We start from the raw sequence: 18456 nt of genomic DNA, 5'->3' as shown, positions 1-18456 counted from the left end.
TTCCAACTCCTGATTTGTTTTTTGGGGACAGGTCCAAATTTTTGAGCTTTAAAAATAACTGTAAACTGTTTTTTGCTCTGAAACCCCGTTCTTCTGGTGATCCCATTCAGCAGGTTAAAATTGTTATTTCCCTGTTGCGTGGTGATCCTCAGGATTGGGCATTTTCCATGGAATCTGGGAATCCTGCTTTGCTTAATGTAGACATCTTTTTTCAGGCGCTAGGGTTATTGTATGATGAACCTAATTCAGTGGATCATGCAGAGAAGACCTTGTTGGCCCTGTGTCAGGGTCAAGAAGCGGCAGAATCGTATTGTCAGAAATTTAGAAAATGGTCTGTGTTGACTAAATGGAATGAGGATGCCTTGGCGGCAATTTTCAGAAAGGGTCTTTCTGAATCCGTTAAAGATGTTATGGTGGGGTTTCCCACGCCTGCTGGTCTGAGTGATTCTATGTCTCTGGCCATTCAGATTGATCGGCGCTTGCGCGAGCGCAGAGTTGTGCACACTGTGGCGTTGTCCTCCGAGCGGAGCCCTGAGCCTATGCAGTGTGATAGGATTTTGTCTAGAGCTGAATGACAAAGATTCAGGCATCAGAATAGGTTGTGTTTTTACTGCGGCGATTCTGCTCATGTTATTTCTGATTGCCCTAAGCGTACAAAGAGAATCGCTAGTTCTGTTACCATCAGTACTGTACAACCTAAATTTCTGTTATCTGTGACCTTGATCTGCTCATTGTCGTCATTTTCTGTCATGGCATTTATGGATTCAGGCGCCGCTCTGAACTTAATGGACTTAGAATTTGCCAGACGTTGTGGTTTCCCCTTGCAGCCTTTGCAGAACCCTATTCCTTTAAGGGGCATTGATGCTACACCGTTGGCTATAAATAAACCTCATTTTTGGACACAGCTGACCATGTGCATGGCGCCAGCCCATCAGGAAGATTGTCGTTTTCTGGTGTTGCATAATTTGCATGATGACATTGTGCTGGGTTTTCCATGGTTACAGTTACATAATCCGGTGTTAGATTGGAAATCTATGTCTGTGACTAGTTGGGGTTGTCAGGGGGTTCATGGTCAAGTTCCTTTGATGTCAATTTCCTCTTCCCCCTCTTCTGAAATTCCTGAGTTTTTGTCAGATTTCCAGGATGTATTCGATGAGCCCAAATCCAGTTCCTTTCCACCGCATAGGGACTGTGATTGTGCTATTGACTTGATTCCTGGTTGTAAGTTCCCTAAGGGCCGACTTTTCAACCTGTCTGTGCCAGAACATGCCACCATGCGGAGCTATATTAAGGAGTCTTTGGAGAAGGGGCATATTCGGCCATCTTCTTCACCATTGGGAGCAGGTTTTTTTTTTTTTGCCAAGAAGGATGGCTCCTTGAGACCCTGTATTGATTATCGCCTCTTGAATAAGGTCACGGTCAAATTTCAATACCCTTTGCCTTTGCTTACTGATTTGTTTGCTAGGATTAAGGGGGCTAGTTGGTTTACTAAGATTGATCTTCGAGGGGCATATAATCTTGTTCATATTAAGCAGGGTGACGAATGGAAAACTGCATTTAATACGCCCGAAGGCCATTTTGAATACCTTGTGATGCCATTCGGACTCTCTAATGCCCCATCTGTGTTCCAGTCCTTCATGCATGATATCTTTCGAAGTTATCTTGATAAATTCATGATTGTACAGTATATTTGGATGATATTTTTGATTTTTTCCGATGATTGGGAGTCTCATGTGAAGCAGGTCAGGATGGTATTTCAGATCCTCCGTGATAATGCTTTATTTGTGAAGGGGTCTAAGTGCCTCTTTGGAGTGCAGAAGGTTTCTTTTTTGGGCTTCATTTTTTCTCCCTCATCTATAGAAATGGATCCGGTTAAGGCTCGGGCCATTCATGATTGGATTCAGCCCACATCTGTGAAGAGCCTTCAGAAATTCTTGGGCTTTGCTAATTTTTATCGTCGTTTCATTGCCAACTTCTCCAGTGTGGTTAAACCTCTGACCGATTTGACGAAGAAAGGAGCTGATGTCACGAATTGGTCCTCCGCGGCTGTTTCTGCCTTTCAGGAGCTTAAACGCCGATTTACTTCTGCCCCTGTGTTGCATCAGCCGGATGTTTCTCTTCCATTTCAGGTTGAGGTTGACGCGTCTGAGATTGGGGCAGGGGCCGTTTTATCTCAGAGGAATTCTGATGGTTCCTTGATGAAACCGTGTGCCTTCTTTTCTCGGAAGTTTTCGCCTGCGGAACGCAATTATGATGTCGGCAATCGGGAGTAGTTGGCTATGAAGTGGGCATTTGAGGAGTGGCGACATTGGCTTGAGGGGGCCAAGCACCGTATTGTGGTCCTGACCGATCATAAGAATCTGATTTACCTCGAGTCTGCCAAACGACTGAACCCTAGACAGGCTCGATGGTCCCTGTTTTTCTCCCGTTTTGATTTTGTGGTCTCGTATCTTCCAGGTTCTAAGAATGTTAAGGCTGATGCCCTCTCTAGGAGTTTTTTGCCTGATTCTCCTGGGGTCCTTGAGCCGGTCGGCATTCTGAAGGAAGGGGTGATTCTTTCTGCTATCTCCCCTGATTTACGACGGGTTCTTCAGGAATTTCAGGCTAATAAACCTGACCGCTGTCCAGTGGGGAAACTGTTTGTTCCTGATAAATGGACTAGTAAAGTGATTTCTGAGGTTCATTGTTCCGTGTTGGCTGGCCATCCTGGGATTTTTGGTACCAGAGAGTTGGTTGGTAGGTCCTTTTGGTGGCCTTCTTTGTCACGGGATGTACGTTCTTTTGTGCAGTCCTGTGGGACTTGTGCGCGGGCCAAGTCTTGCTGTTCCCGCGCTAGTGGGTTGCTTCTGCCTTTGCCGGTCCCTGAGAGACCTTGGACGCATATTTCTATGGATTTTATTTCAGATCTTCCGGTTTCCCAGAGGATGTCGGTTATCTGGGTGGTTTGTGACCGGTTTTCTAAGATGGTTCATTTGGTACCTTTGCCTAAATTGCCTTCCTCTTCTGATTTGGTTCCGTTGTTTTTTCAGCATGTGGTTCGTTTGCATGGTATTCCGGAGAATATTGTGTCCGATAGAGGTTCCCAGTTTGTTTCTAGGTTTTGGCTGGCCTTTTGTGCTAGGCTGGGCATTGAATTGTCTTTTTCTTCCGCATTTCATCCTCAGACAAATGGCCAAACCGAGCGAACTAATCAGACTTTGGAAACTTATTTGAGATGCTTTGTGTCTGCTGATCAGGATGATTGGGTGGCTTTCTTGCCATTGGCCGAGTTTGACCTTAATAATCGGGCTAGTTCTGCTACCTTGGTTTCGCCTTTTTTTTGTAATTTTGGTTTTCATCCTCGTTTTTCTTCAGGGCAGGTTGAACCTTCTGATTGTCCTGGTGTGGATTCTGTGGTTGACAGGCTGCAGCAAATTTGGGCTCTTGTGGTGGACAATTTGGTGTTGTCTCAGGAGGAGGCTCAGCGTTTTGCTAACCGTCGTCGGTGTGTTGGTTCCCGGCTTCGGGTTGGGGATTTGGTCTGGTTGTCTTCCCGTCATGTTCCTATGAAGGTTTCTTCCCCTAAGTTCAAGCCTCGGTTTATTGGTCCTTATAGGATTTCTGAGATTATCAATCCAGTGTCTTTTCGTTTGGCCCTTCTAGCCTCTTTTTCCATCCATAATGTTTTCCATAGATCTTTGTTGCGGAAGTATGTGGTGCCCGTTGTTCCCTCTGTTGATCCTCCGGCCCCGGTGTTGATTGATGGGGAGTTGGAGTATGTGGTTGAGAAGATTTTGGAATCTCGTTTTTCGAGGCGGAAGCTTCAGTATCTTGTCAAATGGAAGGGTTATGGCCAGGAGGATAATTCCTGGCTTGTTGCCTCCGATGTTCATGCTGACGATTTGGTTCGTGCCTTTCATTTGGCTCGTCCTGATCGACCTGGGGGCTCTGGTGAGAGTTCGGTGACCCCTCCTCAAGGGGGGGGGGTACTTTTGTGAATTCTGCTCTTGGGCTCCCTCCGGTGGTTATGAGTGGTAGTGCTGCTGTCTTTGGATCGCAGCATTTATCAGGTGTGTCCACTTATTGCAATTTGGACTGGGCTATTGTTATGACCTGGTGATTAGGAGCACCCGACCTGATAGTTAAACTCATACAGGACGAGCTCTGGGATGTGGGAGCTCTGCTGACCGCAAGCCCTAATCCTATCACACACACTAAAAATAGCCGTGGAGCGCTCCTGATGCTCCCTAGGCGCCTCGTCACAGCCTCAGAGCTAGCTAGCCCTAGAGATAGAAAATAAAGCCTACCTTGCCTCAGAGAAATTCCCCAAAGGAATAGGCAGCCCCCCACATATAATGACTGTGAGAAAAGATGAAAGTCACAAACGCAGAAATGAAATGGGTTTCAGCAAAGAGAGGCCAGACTTACTAAATAGACAGAGGACTGGAAAGGAATCTTTGCGGTCAGCACAAAAACCTACAAAAGACCACGCAGAGTGTGCAAAAAAGACCTCCGCACCGACTCACGGTGCGGGGGGGGGGGCCACTCTGCATCCCAGAGCCTCCAGCTAGCAAGACAAAATCAGGATAACCAGCTGGACAAAGAAACAATGAGCAAAAATAACAATAAGGAACTTAGCTTCTGCAGGAGAAGACAGGTCACCAGGCAGATCCAGGAGCGAACTGAACCAATGCTAAAACATTGACAGCTGGCATGGAGTAACGATCTGAGTGGAGTTAAATAGAGAAGCCAACCAAGGGATAAACCACGTCACCTGTGTAAGGAACCTCAGAAGCAGCAGCTTCACTCATAGCCACCAGAGGGAGCCCATAGACAGAACTCGCCGAAGTACCATTCACGACCACAGGAGGGAGTTCGACAACAGAATTCACAACAGGCTATTTAGTCTTGCTTGATCCTTTAGTCAGTGCCAGTTGTCCATTCCTCCCTCCCTCGCTCGTCTTCCTCCCTTCCTCGCTCGTCTTCCTCCCTCACTCGGACGTCTTCCTCCCTCCCTCGCTCGTCTCCCTCCCTCGCTCGTCTTCCTCCCTCCCTCCCTCGCTCGTCTTCTTCCCTCCCTCCCTCCTTCGTCTTCCTTCCTCCCTCCCTCGCTCGTCTTCCTCCCTCCCTCGCTCGTCTTCCTCCCTCCCTCGCTCGTCTTCCTCCCTCCCTCGCTCGTCTTCCTCCCTCCCTCACTCGTCTTCCTCCCTCCCTCCCTCGCTCGTCTTCCTCCCTCCCTTGCTCGTCTTCCTCCCTGTTGTGAATTCTGCTCTTGGGCTCCCTCCGGTGGTTATGAGTGGTAGTGCTGCTGTCTTTGGATCGCAGCATTTATCAAGTGTGTCCACTTATTGCAATTTGGACTGGGCTATTTAGTCTTGCTTGATCCTTTAGTCAGTGCCAGTTGTCCATTGTTTTTGGAGGATTCACATCCATACCTGGTCTCTCCTGTTTTGCTGTTCATTTCAACAAAGATAAGTTCTGGCTTTGTTTTTGCTGTCCACATGCTGTGGGCCTTATTGTTCAGTGCATTTTCATGTTTGGTCTTATTCAGCTTTGTCTGTGTAAGGATTTTTTGCAGCCAAGCTGTATCTCTGGAGATGCAGATATACCCATCATGTCTTTAGTCAGATGTGGAGATTTGTATTTTCTGTGGTGGATATTTTCTAGTGTTTTAATACTGACCGCATAGTACTCTGTCCTATTCTTTCTTTTTAGCTAGAATGGCCTCCTTTGCTAAATCCTGATTTTAGTCTGCGTATGTCATTTCCCTCTCCTCTCACTGTCAATATTTGTGGGGGGGTTGTCTATCCTTTGGGGATTTTCTCTGAGGCAAGATAGTTTTCCCGTTTCTATCTTTAGGGGAAGTTAGTCCTTAGGCTGTGTCGAGGTGTCTAGGGAGTCTTAGGTTCATCCCACGGCTACTTCTAGTTGCGGTGCTAAGTTCAGGGTCTGCGGTCAGTACAGGTACCACCTTCTCCAGAGTACGTCTCATGCTGGTCCTAGGCCACCAGATCATAACACCTCCCTCCCTCCCTCGCTCGTCTTCCTCCCTCCCTCCCTCCCTCGCTCGTCTCCCTCCCTCCCTCGCTCGTCTCCCTCCCTCCCTCGCTCGTCTCCCTCCCTCCCTCGCTCGTCTCCCTCCCTCCCTCGCTCGTCTCCCTCCCTCCCTCGCTCGTCTCCCTCCCTCGCTCGTCTCCCTCCCTCCCTCGCTCGTCTCCCTCCCTCCCTCGCTCGTCTCCCTCCCTCCCTCGCTCGTCTCCCTCCCTCCCTCGCTCGTCTCCCTCCCTCCCTCGCTCGTCTCCCTCCCTCGCTCGTCTCCCTCCCTCGCTCGTCTCCCTCCCTCGCTTGTCTTCCTCCCTCCCTCGCTCGTCTTCCTCCTTCCCTCCCTCGCTCGTCTTCCTCCCTCCCTCCCTCGCTCGTCTTCCTCCCTCCCTCGCTCGTCTTCCTCCCTCGCTCGTCTCCCTCCCTCCCTCGCTCGTCTCTCTCCCTCCCTCGCTCGTCTCTCTCCCTCCCTCGCTCGTCTCCCTCCCTCCCTCGCTCGTCTCCCTCCCTCCCTCCCTCGCTCGTCTTCCTCCCTCCCTCGCTCGTCTTCCTTCCTCCCTCGCTCGCACAGTGCTTCTTGGGATGTTTAAAGTTTTGGAAATCATTTTGTATCCAAATCCAGCTTTAAACTTCTCCACAACAGTATCACGGACCTGTCTGTTGTGTTCCTTGGTCTTCATGATGAACTTCTGGAGGGAGTTTGCTGCACTGAAAGTGAAGGAGCTGAATAATATTGCACGCTCCAATTTTCAGTTTTTGAATTTCCACAAAAATTTAAAATAACCAATAAATTTCCTTCAACTTCACAATTGTGTTCCACTTGTTGTTGATTCTTCACCAAAACATTTGTTATCTTTATGTTTGAAGCATGATATGTGGGAAAAGTTTGAAAAGTTCCAGGGGGCCGAATACTTTCGCAAGGCACTGTAAATCTCCTCTGATCATCTACATCCGTTCTCTCCACTAGTTGTCAGCCCTGACTGCAGACTCTGCTCCATACGGCGCGGGCAGCAGCTGTGTTATACAGCCACCACTTCTGACTGCTGCGATCAGAGCAGTCCTGCTCCTTAGATGACGCTGGATGACACCCGCGTGTATGTGCTGCTATTGGAGCCAGCAGTTTAAGCCTTTAGATGTGACAGTGGCGTTTAAGAAGTGGTGGTAACGTCCTGGCGGCTGGAGACCCCTTTGTCTATAATAGCTATAGCCCACATGTACAAGTGATCACAAGTTCCAAAAGGGAATTAACAAAAGATGTAAAAATCAAACCTAATGGAAAATATATTGCATAAAAGTTTGTATATAAATCGCTCATCTTTTCCCAGAATATTATAAAATGCTGAAAAATGAAACTGATAAAATATAATATTTATCCCATACAGTGAATCGACAAAAAAACTGTCACGGAACAAAGAGCCAGAAATTCATATGAACCCCAAAATGGTAAAAAGTGCAGCTCACAAAGAGCAAGTCCTGATGCAACGCTATCAGCCTGAAAATATAAAAAAATAAAAAGTTAGAGGTTTTGGAAGGCGAGGATAAAAAAAAAAAAAAAAAAAAAAAATCGAAAGGAAAAATAGGACCTCAGAGACTTTGTCGCCCAAAGGCCCGCTTAAATCTGGGGCCGGTCATGGTGGCATCCATCATCTCCCGCTCTCCCTTCAGTGCTCGCATAGTGAGTTTTGTCCAGTAGGTGGCACTGCTGGTATGCGGTTTGGCTCCAGTGCGCTGTTCTCTTTGCATGGGGCTGCATGTTGTTTTTCTCAATCCCATTGTCTTTCATTTCAGACATATTTCATTACTAATACAATTATTTCAGTAATCAAAATGCAATGTGGCATCTAAAAGGCTTCGTCTTGTCTGACTAATGGAAGCTGCCTGTTAGTGCTACTCCTAATACATCACTGTAAGGCGGGATGGCTGGCCTCTTCTCACAGCGCACGCTGCATTTACATTATTACGACCGGGTTATAACGCCTGCTACATCGGAATATGCAGTTATTTTATCATTCCAGTGTATGATTCTTTGAGATCCCTATAATTAATCACTTTGCATATTATGCAGAAAATAATCCAAGTAAGTAGCCATTAGTATGTTTAGATCCAATATGGGGCCTAGGATTCCTTACTGAACCTCACCTGTGCGAGTTTCTTCTACTTTTATACATTAGCCGTTTGGAACAATCAGAGCTGCAGTGTAAAGCATGGGGGAGAGAATGAGCCTAAATCCCATTAGATGTGTTCTAATGGAGATAATCGGAAAGTAATACAATGTCATGTAGGCGTTCGGCTTCTTTCACGTGATCAGATTCATGATACCGTCTGAATCAAACGTTATCAAATCGTGCGATTTTTGGGAAACTTTTCACCAGCTGTCTGAAAAGTAGGCATAGTATTGGTGAAAGGATGTGACCAAACCGGGTCCAGCAGATTAATCATAATTTTATATCACAGAAGTTTAGGTAAAAAGTTTTAAAAAGTTTTTGTGGCGCCTGTGACTTGAGCAGATTTCTGGGGCACGGCACCTTGAAGATGCATCAAATGTGCACGACTCGTTATGATTTTGGCGTATCTTACTCCACCGCACCCTTCATCAAGAAGTGACGTGCAGAAAACGAGTTTGCCTCTATGGGTGGAGGAAACCTAAACGAAAAATGCTCTCATTCGGACTCATATGGTTGGAAGAAAGGAAGTTAGACGGAAGTTGTGGGCTCCCTCTGTCACCAATCGGCACCCTTGCCGCACGGTTCTTGACTGTTCGATATGAAGGCCGGAGAGCTAAGAAGGGGCCACGGCCGTAATCAGCACCCGGTGAACTATGAAGGCCGGAGAGCTAAGAAGGGGCCACGGCCGTAATCCGCACCCGGTGAACTATGAAGGCCGGAGAGCTAAGAAGGGGCCACGGCCGTAATCAGCACCCGGTGAACTATGAAGGCCGGAGAGCTAAGAAGGGGCCACAGCCGTAATCCGCACCCAGTGAACTATGAAGGCCGGAGAGCTAAGAAGGGGCCACGGCCGTAATCAGCACCCGGTGAACTATGAAGGCCGGAGAGCTAAGAAGGGGCCACGGCCGTAATCAGCACCCGGTGAACTATGAAGGCCGGAGAGCTAAGAAGGGGCCACAGCCGTAATCCGCACCCAGTGAACTATGAAGGCCGGAGAGCTAAGAAGGGGCCACGGCCGTAATCAGCACCCGGTGAACTATGAAGGCCGGAGAGCTAAGAAGGGGCCACAGCCGTAATCCGCACCCAGTGAACTATGAAGGCCGGAGACCTAAGAAGGGGCCACGGCCGTAATCAGCACCCGGTGAACTATGAAGGCCAGAGAGCTAAGAAGGGGCCACGGCCGTAATCAGCACTCGGTGAACTATGAAGGCCGGAGAGCTAAGAAGGGGCCACGGCCGTAATCAGCACCCGGTGAACTATGAAGGCCGGAGAGCTAAGAAGGGGCCACGGCCGTAATCAGCACCCGGTGAACTATGAAGGCCGGAGAGCTAAGAAGGGGCCACGGCCGTAATCAGCACCCGGTGAACTATGAAGGCCGGAGAGCTAAGAAGGGGCCACGGCCGTAATCAGCACCCAGTGAACTATGAAGGCCGGAGAGCTAAGAAGGGGCCACGGCCGTAATCAGCACTCGGTGAACTATGAAGGCCGGAGAGCTAAGAAGGGGCCACGGCTGTAATCAGCACCCGGTGAACTATGAAGGCCGGAGAGCTAAGAAGGGGCCACGGCCGTAATCAGCACCCGGTGAACTATGAAGGCCAGAGAGCTAAGAAGGGGCCACGGCTGTAATCAGCACCCGGTGAACTATGAAGGCCGGAGAGCTAAGAAGGGGCCACGGCTGTAATCAGCACCCGGTGAACTATGAAGGCCGGAGAGCTAGGAAGGGGCCACGACCGTAATCAGCACCCGGTGAACTATGAAGGCCGGAGAGCTAAGAAGGGGCCACGGCCGTAATCAGCACCCGGTGAACTATGAAGGCCGGAGAGCTAAGAAGGGGCCATGGCCGTAATCAGCACCCGGTGAACTATGAAGGCCAGAGAGCTAAGAAGGGGCGACGGCCGTAATCCGCACCCGGTGAACTATGAAGGCCGGAGAGCTAAGAAGGGGCCACGGCCGTAATCAGCACCCGGTGAACTATGAAGGCCGGAGAGCTAAGAAGGGGCCACGGCCGTAATCAGCACCCGGTGAACTATGAAGGCCAGAGAGCTAAGAAGGGGCCACGGCCGTAATCAGCACCCGGTGAACTATGAAGGCCGGAGAGCTAAGAAGGGGTCACGGCCGTAATCAGCACCCGGTGAACTATGAAGGCCAGAGAGCTAAGAAGGGGCCACGGCCGTAATCGGCACCCGGTGAACTATGAAGGCCGGAGAGCTAAGAAGGGGCCACGGCCGTAATCGGCACCCGGTGAACGTGGGCAAGTGCTGGGTCCTACTTGGGCCAGATTTCCATTGGTGACATTTGGTGGATGTGTGCACCTACTACATGGCGCCGGATCAGAGACTAAGCCCACTCCATAGAGCACGGGTGCCGGCAGCAGTATAACCGCTTAGATCCCTCTTAGATGTGACTGTGGCATTTAAGAGGTAGGAAATGGAGGGAATAAGAAATGTTATGGCCCTAGGAAGAAGGAAGGAGGAAAAATCAGAAGAGAAGAAGGACCCACTAGGATTCTGTCAACATGGAGGCAGCCCCGATGCCAGGGCCCCTGGGGGTGTGAGTGTGTGTGAACCTATGGGACCCTAATCAAGGAATGTTTAAGTCTTATAGTGGGCCTCAAAAATTGTGCAAAAAATATCAACGTTTTTAGAAAAAGAAAAAGTAAAAATAGAAAACAGCTTTAAAAAAAAGAAGAGGAAAAAATGATCCATATTTGCTATACTCACCTGACCGGTGCTTCCCCATCACCAGCCACCAGCGTGGAAGGCCAGGATACAAAGACTGGAGGAGAACCAGGGAAGCCTCGGCACACGAGCGGTCCGGTCGCTCCACTCGGTCGCCACCACCCAACACTTCCTTTTGCCCAATTTATATTGTGTTTGTATAAAAAAGTAATACAATTTATCATACAATAAAATTATACAGCTTTTGATTAAAAGAAAAAAAAAAGTTTAGATGACACGCTAATATTTTATTCTTAAAGTCAACCTGGATTGGAGGGGGTTAACACACACAAAATCTAAAGATTTTGCCCATGCAGTTATCAAAGTGACAGCGTGTGAAAGTCAAATGTATGTGTTTTATTAGGACAGTAAATCAGGGTTTTATGTATGGGGGAGGGGAGCTGCTTTATGGGGCCGGTTTATTTATTTATTCTGTATTTATTGCATGGAACTGCGGTTTTAGCAAGTGTAAATGTCTAATGGTATTAATCACCCCATACATTATACGGCCCGATAAAAGCAAATCTTCTAAGGTGACTTGAGCGCACGTCTTGGGTTCTGATGATTGCGGAGAACGTTATGTTTATGCTGATAGTGAATGTGGACTCAGTATCTTTAGTAAACCCCTGAGGTTCCTGAGTCCGATGAAGAGGATTCAGTATGTCTGAGCTGCACCGCCATGAAAGATGACGTCTGCCCGTACAGGATCCATATTCAGTGCCTGTATAATGTGTAGTGCACAGGCGACCGTTCATATACAGTGCTGGCCACACAATCTTCATAACAATCACAGGATGCCCAGAATAATGGCAGCAAAAGAGCCTCTAAATACAGCGCCGGCCACGGGATGCCCAGAATAGTGGCAGCAAAAGAGCCTCTAAATACAGTGCCGGCCACAGGATGCCCAGAATAATGGCAGCAAAAGAGCCGTTAAATACAGCGCCGGCCACATGATGCCTAGAATAATGGCAGCAAAACAACCTCTAAATACTGCGCCGGCCACGGGATGTCCAGAATAATGGCAGCAAAAGAGCCTCTAAATACAGCACCGGCCACAGGATGCCCAGAATAATGGCAGCAAAACAACCTCTAAATACTGCGCCGGCACAGGATGCCCAGAATAATGGCAGCAAAAGAGCCTCTAAATACAGCGCCGGCCACGGGATGCCCAGAATAATGGCAGCAAAACAGCCTCTAAATACAGCGCCGGCCACGGGATGTCCAGAATAATGGCAGCAAAAGAGCCTCTAAATACAGCGCCGGCCACGGGATGCCCAGAATAATGGCAGCAAAACAGCCTCTAAATACAGTGCTGGCCATGGGATGTCCAGAATAATGGCAGCAAAACAGCCTCTAAATACAGCGCCGGCCACAGGATGCCCAGAATAATGGCCGCAAAAGAGCCTCTAAATACAGCACCGGCCCCAGGATGCCCAGAATAATGGCAGCAAAAGAGCCTCTAAAATGTATCTACCGCGTCGGCCACAGGATGCCCAGAATAATGGCAGCAAAAGAGCCTCTAAATACAGCACCGGCCCCAGGATGCCCAGAATAATGGCAGCAAAAGAGTCTCTAAAATGTATCTACCGTGTCGGCCACAGGATGCCCAGAATAATGGCAGCAAAAGAGCCTCTAAATACAGCGCCGGCCACGGGATGCCCAGAATAATGGCAGCAAAACAGCCTCTAAATACAGTGCCGGCCACGGGATGTCCAGAATAATGGCAGCAAAAGAGCCTCTAAATACAGCGCCGGCCACGGGATGCCCAGAATAATGGCAGCAAAACAGCCTCTAAATACAGCGCCAGCCACAGGATGCCCAGAATAATGGCAGCAAAAGAGGCTCTAAATACAGCGCCGGCCACGGGATGCCCAGAATAATGGCAGCAAAACAGCCTCTAAATACAGCGCCGGCCACAGGATGCCCAGAATAATGGCAACAAAAGAGCCTCTAAATACAGCGCCGGCCACAGGATGCCCAGAATAATGGCCGCAAAAGAGCCTCTAAATACAGCACCGGCCCCAGGATGCCCAGAATAATGGCAGCAAAAGAGCCTCTAAATACAGCGCCGGCCACGGGATGCCCAGAATAATGGCAGCAAAAGAGCCTCTAAATACAGCGCCGGCCACGGGATGCCCAGAATAATGGCAGCAAAAGAGTCTCTAAAATGTATCTACCGTGTCGGCCACGTGATGCCAAGAATAATGGCAGCAAAACAGCCTCTAAATACAGCGCCAGCCACAGGATGCCCAGAATAATGGCAGCAAAAGAGCCTCTAAATACAGCGCCGGCCACGGGATGCCCAGAATAATGGCAGCAAAAGAGTCTCTAAAATATATCTACCGTGTCGGCCACGGGATGCAGCACGCGCCACACAATTGTCACCCAACATGCAGTGAGATGACGTGATACGACACTGCTATTGCTTTCGTGGATTTTTATTTGAAAAATTAACTATTCTCTTATTTAAAAAAAAGTGTGGGTTTTTTGTAGCATTTAAAAGGTTATTTGCAAAATCGTAAGTTACCCCCAACCATTCTAAGATCATTACTGCACAAGACCCATCTTAAATGGATCGGTGGTGTGCACGCTCAACCTCTACTCCATTTAAAGTAAATCCGTCAGTAGGATGAACCTTCCTAAGTCATCTATATGGGCATGTAGGTCGTAGGAAGCTGAATAAAATAATACCTTGATATCTGCGATCTGATGTCTTATTCCAGAGAAATCCATGTTTTTCTTAATATGTAAATGAGCTGCTTAGATCTATGGGCCGGACATAGATCTCCCTGAGAATCTGCCTCCAGAGATGAAGCTGGGCATTACCAGTGTAAGACATGCAATGCCTGACAGTCTGTTCTCCTGATCTACATGTCTCACGCTGGTAACTGGTTTACAATCCGCTCTGGAGGCAGATTCTCGGGGAGATCTATGTCCCTCCTATAGATCTTAACAGCTCATTTACCTATAAGGAATAATGTGTATTTCTCTGGAATAAAACATCGGATCGCAGATATCAGGGTATCATATTACTTAACTTCCTATGACCTGCATGCCCATCTCATAACCTCTACATAATGTGACCAGTGCCCGAATTCACTCTGGCACCAAGTGAATGCCCGTGGTAGGACAGAGCTACTGGGCATGTGTGATCGCTGGCGCTATACTTGATAGGCGGATATTTGGAGAGGAAATAATTAGGACAGCAGCAAAAAAATATTTTTTTTGTATAAACGATATGAAATAACTATTTGTTGGTTTTATTTGTAGGAGGGAAAGGAGTATCTGATGAAGAGCCTGGCATCATGGCTGCCAAGTTTGCAAAAGAATAAAGGTGAAGAACAAGAGGCCGATGATGACTTGGTAGAGGTGAGGTTACGACGACGTCTCAGGCGTTTCGTGCATCGTTGCTGTACATGATCATTATATATCCCTTTAATATTAAAGGCCGACTGGCAGTGGTTTAATAGCTTGTATAGACAGTCCGACCACACTTCCCATTCGTCTTGAATGATTGGTAATAATCTGTTCGTACAGGCTGCCGTTATTCTCTGTAGCACGATGTGCTGCCGAGAATCATGATTTTCAACTAGGCTTAAAAATCATTTCACCTGACAAGTGTTTTGCCGTGTGCTGAAGATGGCCCAATGCAGATCCTGGTAGTGACCAGACCAGAGCGAGTCTGCGTTCACTGAATACATTTTTTTTTATTATTTGTGTATTGAAAATGAAGGATCAATCCATGAGGCGAAAGAAGCCGATTTAGCTGATAAGATATATTACAAAGTCGCTTATTTCTAAGTGTACTATTGATTTATGGAGAAAAAATAAATAAAACAATGATGATTCATTAAGTAATTTCACAAGCGGTCAAGTCCCTCAGGGGGTGGAAGTAAAACACTAAAAAAAAATGCAAAAAAAAAAAAAAAAAGAAATGTAAAAAAAAAGGCATCATAAAATGTCATTGTTCATATTTGATTGTCACTAGACAACCCCTTTAAGTCATCATTTTCAGCGGTAAGATTATTGCAATGACTGCAGCAGAATTGGTTGATTTATCTTCATGTTCACTTCTTTCCCAATGGGCATTTTACCCCTAAGTAAAAAAAAAAAAAGTACAGCCAATATATACTTATTTCTCATGTGGAACCTTGTTTATCACCCTTCTTTATCAGAGACAAGAGCACTAGATACGGTTGTGTCCTTCCTTGCCTTTTTATTCTTGGCTCGGCCTATTTTCAGAGAAGTGGTCCAAGATGTTCAGCTATAAACAAAAACAACAACAAAAAAAAACAAACCTGATTTTGTGATATTCTGTTGGTTAATGCTACACGTGGCCGCCCTGTGGTTGTGATTTAGATTGCATCCTGTCGAGTGTTTTGCTATAGTGTCACTAAGAAATTATTAAGTTTGCTTTGTTAGATGTCACTAGGGTGTCACGTCCCCCCGGAAGACCTGGAGTTAGATGGTCACATAGGGTAATGAATCGCAAGTCTTCTTTAGAGATGGTGTGACTTGCGTCCCATATTAAATGGATTTAGTTTCCTCTGGTGCTGAAGAGGTTAATGACCTCTATACTGGTCAGAAACATGCAGCTCCATTTCAGTTGCTTCTGGTCTGGTCATTATCTCTTCCTATAAAAAATGGTCAGACCTTTTTGTCCCTGCCGGTGAAAGATTTGTCTTCCTGTGCTGTGTGCTAAAGCTAGGTGGTTGGAGTGGAGTTGTTGTAGTAGTGTTCTGTGGTTTGCTGTTGTACGTGTGCGTTTATCTCCTGATCCTTGTTCCCATTTAGTTTATTCCTCCCAGTCCCTATCCTCCTCCCTATTGTTATTGGTTAGTGCTTTTGTATGATAGAGGTTTTTTGTCCCATGCCTCATGCGGTGGGGGATGGGACAGATCAGGGTTTAGCAGGATCACAGTAAGGTCGGAGACTCAGGCCTCTCTACCTTCAAGAGTACCCCCGGGACAGGGATAGTCAGGATCCCAGTCCCAGGGACAGTTTGAGGCCCCCCTTTCTTACCGAAAACTGTCACAGCATGACATTAGAAATGAGCAAAATTCAAGAAAAAGGGGGGTGGGAGTGGAAAGTTTGACACTTTATTACTAGTTTTTCTGTTGTTTTATGACTGTTTGCTACGAGTTTTATATTATTATAAAACTTCACTATAAATATGTGAGACTTTCTAGAAATAATATCCTGCGTTTGATGACATGACGAGTTTGACCGCGCAGGGTTTACACTTCTCATGATGTTACCCGCTCTGGGTCAGCAGTGTTAATGGTTAATGGTTTTTTTCTCCCCTGTAAATGGCATTTGAAGTATTTGTTCTATCTGTGTAGAGGACTGAAATTCACAGCAGTCAAAGCAAATTGAACAAGTATCTCCACAGGAAATGATTGCAACACAAATAATGAGATGTCAGAGAACGCTGGGCCTTTGTGTGAATTATGATTGGCTCCTCTCTGCATCGGAGCCGCGTACCTGCCGCAGGATGGGAGATGGGCAGGCGGGAGAAATACTGCCCGCTGCAACCTGGATTATACCACTGATCACTTTCCTATTAAGACTTTCCTGCATTTGATTGATTGTTCTCCATCATAACCATCAGCAGTGCTGCGAGTCACAAAATGTGCCGAAGCGGAAACCGCATGATTGAAGATATAGGGTTTAGAAATGCGTCAGTTACCTATCCATTTAATTTAAAGGCAGTCATTCTTTTACATATTTAAAGGGATATTCCAGGAAGCACCTTAAATTGCATTTATAGATCCATATTGCTTACACAAATGCATATACTAATATACACTGCTCAAAAAAATAAAGGGAACGTGTACTTAAACAACAGAATATAACTCCCAGTAAATCAAACTTCTGTGAAATCAAACTGTCCACTTAGGAAGCAACACTGATTGACAATCAATTTCACATGCTGTTGTGCAAATGGAATAGACAACAGATGGAAATTATTGGCAATTATCAACACCCTCAATAAATGAGTGGTTCTGCAGGTGGGGACCGCAGACCACATCTCAGTACCAATGCTTTCTGGCTGATGTTTTGGTCACTTTTGAATGTTGGTACATGAGACGGACTCTACAACCCACACAAGTGGCTCAGGTAGTGCAGCTCATCCAGGATGGCACATCAATGCGAGCTGTGGCAAGAAGGTTTGCTGTGTCTGTCAGCGAAGTGTCCAGAGGCTGGAGGCGCTACCAGGAGACAGGCCAGTAGACCAGGAGACGTGGAGGGGGCCGTAGGAGGGCAACAACCCAGCAGCAGGACCGCTACCTCAGCCTTCGTGCAACGAGGAACAGGAGGAGCACTGCCGAGCCCTGCAAAATGACCTCCAGCAGACCACAAATATGCATGTGTCTGCACAAACGGCTTGAAACCGACTCCATGAGGATGGTCTGAGTGCCCGACGTCCACAGATGACGGTTGTGCTCACAGCCCAACACCGTGCAGGATGCTTGGCATTTGCCACAGAACACCAGGATTGGCAAATTCACCACTGGCGCCCTGTGCTCTTCACAGATGAAAGCAGGTTCACACTGAGCACATGTGACAGACGTGACAGAGTCTGGAGACTCCGTGGAGAGAGATCTGCTGCTTGCAACATCCTTCATTATGACCGGTTTGGTAATGGCTCAGTAATGGTGTTTGGGGGCGGGGGGGCGCATTTCTTTGGAGGGCCGCACAACCCTCCATGTGCTCGCCAGAGGTAGCCTGACTGCCATTAGGTACCGAGATGAGATCCTCAGACCTCTTGTGAGACTATATGCTGGTGCGGTTGGCCCTGGGTTCCTCCTAATGCAGGACAATGTCAGACCTCATGTGGCTGGAGTGTGTCAGCAGTTCCTGCAAGATGAAGGCATTGAAGCTATGGACTGGCCCGCCCGCTCCCCAGACCTGAATCTGAGCACATCTGGGACATCATGTCTCGCTCCATCCACCAACGTCACGTTGCACCAAAGACTGTCCAGGAGTTGGTAGATGCTTTAGTCCAGGTCTGGGAGGCGATCCCTCAGGAGACCATCCGTCGCCTCATCAGGAGCATGCCTAGCATTGTATGGAGGTCATACAGGCACGTGGAGGACACACACAATACTGAGCATCATTTCCTTGTCTTGAGGCATTTCCACTGAAGTTGGATTAGCTTGTAATTTGATTTTCCACTTTGATTTTGAGCATCATTCCAACTCCAGACCTCCATGTGATATTAGTTGTGATTTACATTAATTATTTTTAGGTTTTATTGTTCTCAACACATTCCACTATGTAATGAATAAAGAATTACAGCTGGAATATTTCATTCAGTGATATCTAGGATGTGGGATTTTAGTGTTCCCTTTATTTTTTGAGCAGTGTATAATTACTGTTTATAGAATTTTTTTGTATTTATTTTGCTTTGAAATGGTCATAAAAAAGGTCTAATTCTTTTTTTTTTTCCTCCCAAAAACAGTGGCACTCTTATCAGCAGGCCATTTTTAGTACCATATGTCATAGGGAAAAATAATCTTTATGTACAGTATGTTGGTGGCTACTGTTAA

At 47.2% G+C, this 18456-nt stretch overlaps 1 protein-coding gene across 1 annotated transcript in view; it reads left to right on the top strand.

Moving 5' to 3' along the window:
• LOC138641794 (uncharacterized) overlaps window positions 1-18456 on the top strand; it is a 473126-nt gene that overhangs the window by 21417 nt on the left and 433253 nt on the right. Inside the window, exon 8 of the mRNA XM_069729446.1 lies at window positions 14174-14272. Within this exon, the coding sequence (XP_069585547.1) occupies window positions 14174-14272 (99 nt within the window). The remainder of the gene's footprint in view (window positions 1-14173; window positions 14273-18456) is intronic.

This window comes from Ranitomeya imitator, chromosome 6 (genome assembly GCF_032444005.1).
Source record: "Ranitomeya imitator isolate aRanImi1 chromosome 6, aRanImi1.pri, whole genome shotgun sequence".
Classification (NCBI taxonomy): Eukaryota; Metazoa; Chordata; class Amphibia; order Anura; family Dendrobatidae; genus Ranitomeya; species Ranitomeya imitator.
Note: the sequence above shows the minus strand (reverse complement) of the source record. Positions and strands in the feature narration are given on the sequence as shown.